Source organism: Rana temporaria, chromosome 2 (genome assembly GCF_905171775.1).
Source record: "Rana temporaria chromosome 2, aRanTem1.1, whole genome shotgun sequence".
Lineage (NCBI taxonomy): Eukaryota > Metazoa > Chordata > Amphibia > Anura > Ranidae > Rana > Rana temporaria.
The window spans coordinates 532,552,907-532,559,875 of NC_053490.1; the positions used below are offsets into that span (position 1 = coordinate 532,552,907).

The following is a 6,969-nucleotide window of genomic DNA, read 5'->3' on the forward strand; positions in this document are numbered from 1 at the left end:
CCCCCCCCCCAACACCAACCAGTGACACCCCCAACCAGTAATACCCCCCCCCCCCAACACCAACCAGTGACACCCCCAACCAGTAATACCCCCTCTCAACACCAACCAGTGACACCCCCAACCAGTAATACCCCCCCCAACACCAACCAGTGACACCCCCAACCAGTAATACCCCCCCCAACACCAACCAGTGACACCCCCAACCAGTAATACCCACCACCCCTCAACACCGACCAGTGACACCCCCAACCAGTAATACCCCCCCCCCCCAACACCACCAGTGACACCCCCAACCAGTAATACCCCCCCCCAACACCAACCAGTGACACCCCCAACCAGTAATACCCCCCCCCCAACACCAACCAGTGACACCCCCAACCAGTAATACCCCCCCCCCAACACCAACCAGTGACACCCCCAACCAGTAATACCCCCCCCCCCCAACACCAACCAGTGACACCCCCAACCAGTAATACCCCCCCCCAACACCAACCAGTGACACCCCCAACCAGTAATACCCCCCCCAACACCAACCAGTGACACCCCCAACCAGTAATACCCCCCCCCAACACCAACCAGTGACACCCCCCAACCAGTAATACCCCCCCCAACCAGTAATACCCACCCCCAACACCAACCAGTGACACCCCCAACCAGTAATCCCCCCCAACACCAACCAGTGACACCCCCAACCAGTAATACCCCCCCCCCCAACACCAACCAGTGACACCCTCAACCAGTAATACCCCGCCCCCCCCCAACACCAACCAGTGACACCCCCAACCAGTAATACCCCCCCCCCCCAACACCAACCAGTGACACCCCCCAACCAGTAATACCCCCCCCCCCCAACACCAACCAGTGACACCCCCAACCAGTAATACCCCCCCCCCCCCAACACCAACCAGTGAGACTCACAACCAGTGACACTCCTAATGCTAATTAGAGAGCCCTTCCAACCAATGACACCCACAATGCCAACCAATAACAGCAACACCCAGTGGCATCTCCAGGATCCCTGAAAGGATCCCCCACACCCCAGAGACGGTCCAGTGACACCCCCAGAACCCTCCCCCCCCCCCATACACCTCAGGAGGATCCCCGGTACTCCGCCCTTCCTCACCGTCCTCTCCTCTCACACAGTCCGGGGATTGAATATTACCGCCGCTCCAGCCTCCAATCCGCGCCGGAGGTCCGGGAATGACGTCACTTCCCCCTGTTACCATAACAACTGCCCAGCAACTGTCAGCCGCTGAATTCGGGAGCCCCGCCTCCGAACCCACGTGACCCCCCATCGGAATCTCCTCCCCCCCTCTCCGGGAGCGTCCGAACCTCCTACAAGCACACGTGACTTCATTTTTCCGCCTTCTGTGGATTGGTCACATTTTTTTTTTTTTGTTCAACAATCACAGCCGCTCCTCCGTTAGTTTTTTCCTTGTTTAGTACTGAGAATAGCGGCGTGTGTGCTTCACACCCAGCCAGCAGGTGGCGCTGCAGGACTTCCTGAATATTACACATTCACCTGCCTCTTCCTAACTGCTTCCTAATAGGCTTAAAAAAAATAAAATAGAGGACCGAACGAGGGACCCAATAAGACGTACAACGGAAACTACATATCCCAGAACACCATCAACTTCCGGTGCGAGAGAGGCGTTCTACGTCATATACGGCAAGTTTCCAGCGGACTTGTTATCGCGAGATTAAGTTACCACCAGCGCGGGATCGTACCTATTTGAAAAGAGATTATTTTTGCGGAGTTCCGGATAACAGGAAAATGGAAGATTCTTCTCAAGAAAACCTTACCACGCGTTCTTTGCTAAAGGGTATTTTAGCAACTGAGATAGTTCGTCCAGCAGTAAAACACCAACCTAAACGAAGTATTCGTCATGCATCTGTGTCTCGTATACAACAAGAGAAGATTCCTGCATCTCCAACAATGAGTCTGAGAAGCCAGATGAAGGCAAGAGTGAGACAATCTTTTGGAAAACTGGCTCCAGAAAATTCATCTGTGCAAAGAAATGCTAACACAAAGAAGAAGAAATCTGTAAACAAAGGATTTCAGAATATTGTAGAAGAGTTGAATAATATCACTCCACAGAGTTTATTAAAGAAAATAATACAAAATGAGGATGAAGTTTCCATCGTAGTTTCACAAAGATCTAAAGCTGCAGCTGTTGATCATACTGAACAGGAAGGCACTTTTGAAACCAAACAGAGTAGTCTGAGTATTGTAGACCTGAGTTTGCCGGATCTGCAAGACACAGGACAAGTTAATGTCTTTAGAATTTCTCGCAAAAAGAAAAGAATGAACAGTTCTCAGTTTGAGAGAGAAGTAGATGAAAAGCTCCCAAAAGACAGAGATAACAGCAGTAAACTGAAAGACAATGTTGAAGAGCGTAGCTCATTAGTAAATTCCAGTGTGAAGACAAGGTCTTTTCAGGATCACTTAGATGTTTCTCTTGATCCACAATCCACAAACAAGAGAGCCCTACTTCGAAAGCCAAATAAAGCATTCCTTGTATCTTTAGGTGACTTTGAACAAGGCGTTGAAGACAAGTATAATCTCATAAAAGGCTCCCAAGAATGTTTTGTTGAATCACTCATGGAGGACAAGTCATCTGTTTCTATAAGAGGGGTTGCAGAGTTAAATACAGAACTTTATGTCCCACCATTACTGTCAGAAATAAACACCATCTATTCTGAGAAAAGACTTAGCATGTCTAATAGTCTTGTTTCAAGTGAGAAAAATAAATATGGAACAGGCAATATGTCAAATAGTGCTAACATTAGAATTAATGTTCCTCCTAAAGCTGTGTTTCCAGATATACAGAAGACTGAAGTGATGGAGGAAAAGTACTCTGCAACAACTAGTAATACATGGAAATCTGTACTGATGGTGAAAGATGTTGAGCACTTGGATACAAATCAAAGCATGCAGAAATCTTTACCAGGGGTGAAGTATGCAAATAAATTTGAATCGGATAAAAACATACATAAATCTGTATATGCTGTGAAAAATATCAGTCACTTTGGAACAAAACAAGAGCGAGTCACCGAGAAATCTGTATCGATGGAGGAAGATTTTAAACACACTGAAGAAACTAGAAGCACAGAAAACTCTGTTTTAACAGTGGAGGATGCTAGATCCTTTCAGTTACATCAAAGCCTTTCAAAATCCCGTCTCCAAGACAAAGATGGTAGGCCTATTACACCATATTGGAAAATGCAGAAGTCTGAACTGGTGGAGGCAAAAGAGAGAGGCTCTTTTGATTCAAATGTCAATAAAGGAGTTGAGATGATGGAAACTGCAGATAGTGCAAAATATGAAACCTTGCATACAGTTTTAACTGAAACTAAAGGGAAGCATGAATTAAATAGTCTTTCTTGGAAGATACAGAATTATACATTCAATAAAGAAGATGGTAACCAGTATACAGAATCCTTAAATGTCTCATCGAGACAGGAAGATAATTCTGAATCTTCTCAAGGCCATAATAGTGAAAATTTTCTTCAGACTGAAAGCACCATGGAAGGTGATGTCATCAGTCCAGAATATCCAGCAAAAGTTAACAAGCAGTCTATGATCTCAGCGCTGATTGAAACACCAGCTTATATTAGGAAAGCCCGTTTGACGATTCCTCCCAATAAGCTTGTTGGTAAGAAGATCCATAGGAAAACTGCCTTGAAGACAAAGAAAGATGGATCAGCATTTAAGAGCAGTCTTGTGAAGAGGATACTTAGTCTTCATGCCAAAATGCAACTGTCTAAGAACGCTTCCACTGATGCTGAAAAATCTTTAGAAATGTTCTTGGACCAGATGACTAGTGATTTTGCTGCATACACTGTTCATGCCAACAGAAAAACTATAACACTTGCTGACCTGGAGCTTCTAATGAAAAGGCAGCACTTGGTGACTGATACTACTTCCTTCAATGTACATATCGAAAGACATTTACCCCTTGAATGCAGAAAACTTCTTATTTCATGTGCCATGAGTGGAAACCAGGTGTACCCGAAGATGTAGCTTTAGCTTGTTTTATTAACCTATGTTAATATTAAACAGTTTTAAGTTGAATTGTGTCTATTGTTCAATTTCATGCAGTAAGTATCTAATAAAGGGTAATAAAGAGAAAAAAATACAAAAAAAATATTCAAAAAAAGTAGAAAACAAATTAAGTTAGAAACAAAGTGAGAAAAAATTCTAAATAATTTCAAAACATTTTTTTAAAATGAAATAAATATATATTTTTTTAAAGTAGAAAAATAATGATAAATAAATAAATACAATTATAAATAAATGTAGAAAAAAATATAAATAATAATATAAAAAAAACTTAAAGATTCGTTTAAATGTGCTTCAAAAAAATAAAAAAAAAAAGTAGAAAAAAATTAAGTTAGAAAAAAGTGTAAAAGAAATTCTAAATAATTTTAAAAAGTGAAATAAATATATATTATTTTTAAAGGAGAAAAAAAATAAAATTATAATACATAAATACAATTATAAATAAATGTAAAAAAAATGATAAATAATAATATAAAAAAAAACTTAAGGACTCGTTTAAATGTGCTTAAAAAAATACAATAAAAAAAGTAGAAAACAAAAAAATACAAAAAAACTATAAAAAAAAGTAGAAAAAAGTGTAAAAGAAATTCTAAATAATTAAAAAAAAAATTGTATTTTTTTTTTAAGCATATTTAAACGAGTCCTTACGTTTTTTTTTTATATTATTATTTATCATTTTTTTTTACATTTATTTATAATTGTATTTATTTATTATAATTTAATTTATTTTCTACTTTAAAAAATATATATTTATTTCATTTTTAAAACTTTTTTAAAACTATTTAGAATTTCTTTTACACTTTTTTCTAACTTAATTTTTTCTACTTTTTTTTATATTTTTTTAAGCACATTTAAACGAGTCCTTAAGTTTTTTTATATTATTATTTATATATTTTTTCTAAATTTATTTATAATTGTATTTATTTATTTTTTATCATTTTTTTTTCTACTTAAAAAAAAATTATATTTATTTAATTTTTAAAACTTTTTTTGAAATTATTTAGAATTTTTTTCACACTTTGTTTCTAACTTAATTTATTTTCTACTTTTTTTGATTTTTTTTTTTTTTGGATTTTTTTTTTTTTTTTTTAAGCATATTAGGAAGCAGTTAGGAAGCAGTTAGGAAGAGCCGGGTGAACGTGTAATATTCAGGAAGTTAGAAACAAAGTGTGAAAAAAATTCTAAATAATTTCAAAAAAAGTTTTAAAAATGAAATAAATATAATTTTTTTTTTAAAGTACAAAAATAATGATAAAAAATAAATAAATAAATAAATAAATACAATTATAAATAAATGGAGAAACAAATTATAAATAATAATATAAAAAAAACTTAAAGATTCGTTTAAATGTGCTTAAAAAAAATACAAAAACATATAAAAAAAAGTAGAAAAAAATTAAGTTAGAAAAAAGTGTAAAAGAAATTCTAAATAATTTGAAAAAAGTTTTAAAAGTGAAATAAATATATATATTTTTTTAAAGTATTTTTTTTTATAATAAATAAATAAATACAATTATAAATTAATGTAAAAAAACACCCTCTGATGTACCCTCTGCTACGTCACTGGGGAAGCCCAGGAAGAGGGAAGACTATGGGCGTCCCCAGTGACGTAGCAGAGGGTACGTCAGAGGGGGCGGGGTCACGTGACGGGTGGCCCTGCCTCCCCTATATAAGTAATGTCACAGCTCCAACGCGTCATTCGCTGGGCTGTGGTCATGGTCATGGGATGCTGCGCTCCGAATGGATCTTCTCATCGCTGGATCGGAGATCACCCTTCGCTGGATCTTCTCATCGCTGGATCGGAGATCACCCGTCGCTGGATCTTCTCATCGCTGGAGATCACCCGCAGCCGTCGCAGGATCGGGACAACGTTGGAGCAGGAAGCCGGGAACGAGTGGATTATCACCGCTGGAGTTTTTTTCTTTTTTTTTATTAATAAAGGACTTTATTCTACGGTGTGTGTTTTTTTTTTAACAAGAATTTACACTTCCTTCGTGAAATGGTAGGGGTACAGTGTACCCCATTACCATTTCACACAGGGGGGGGTCAGGATCTGGGGGTCCCCTTTGTTAAAGGTGTCTTCCAGATTCTGATAAGCCTCCTGCCCGCATACCCCCACAACCACCGGGCAAGGGTTGTGGGGATGAGACCCTTGTCCCCATCAACATGGGGACAAGGTGCTTTGGGGGGCACCCCAAAGCACCCTCCCAATGTTGAGGGCATGTGGCCTGGTGCGGCTCAGGAGAGGGGGGGCGCACTCTGTCCCCCCCTCTTTTCTGCGGCCGGCCAGGTCAACGTACTCGGATAACGGGTCTGGTTATGGATATTTAGGGGGAACCGCACGTCATTTTTTTTTTAAATTGAAGGCGGGGTTCCCCTTAATATCCAAACCAGACCTAAAGGGTCTGGTTATTGAATTTGCGGGGACCTCCGCGCATTTTTTTTTTCCGAACTCCGGACCCAAACTTTTTCCAATTATTCGGGTTCGGGAAAAACCCAAAGTCCGTACCGAACCCGAACTTTAGAGTTCGGGTTCGCTCAACTCTAATCGCTAGGAGTTCGCGATCCCCGACATCATAATTCTTCTCTGCACTGGACAGCTTACGAGAAAAGAAGGCGACAGGGTGCAACAGAGCTTTGGGTCCCTGTCTCTGGGAGAGTATGACTCCAACCGCTGTTTCCGATGCGTCCACCTCTAGAACATATGGCTGGGCCGAATCAGGGTGTTTCAAGACGGATGCGGAGGTAAATAACTTTTTCAGAGTCTTGAAAGCAGTTTGAGCCTCAGGAGACCAATGGAATCTGACGCCTTGTTTGGTGAGCTGGGTGATGGGGGAGATAATTGCCGAGAATCCCCTGATAAATTTCCTGTAAATGTTCACAAAACCTACGAAACGTTGGATGCC

At 40.0% G+C, this 6,969-nt stretch overlaps 1 protein-coding gene across 1 annotated transcript; it reads left to right on the forward strand.

Annotated features, from left to right (window-relative positions):
* Window positions 1–1,774: 1,774 nt before the first annotated feature.
* On the forward strand, window positions 1,775–4,024 carry LOC120928386 (centromere protein T-like). The gene has a single exon (XM_040339485.1). It carries the CDS (start codon window positions 1,775–1,777, stop codon window positions 4,022–4,024), a length of 2,250 nt encoding a protein of 749 aa, XP_040195419.1.
* The last annotated feature ends 2,945 nt before the right edge of the window (window positions 4,025–6,969 follow it).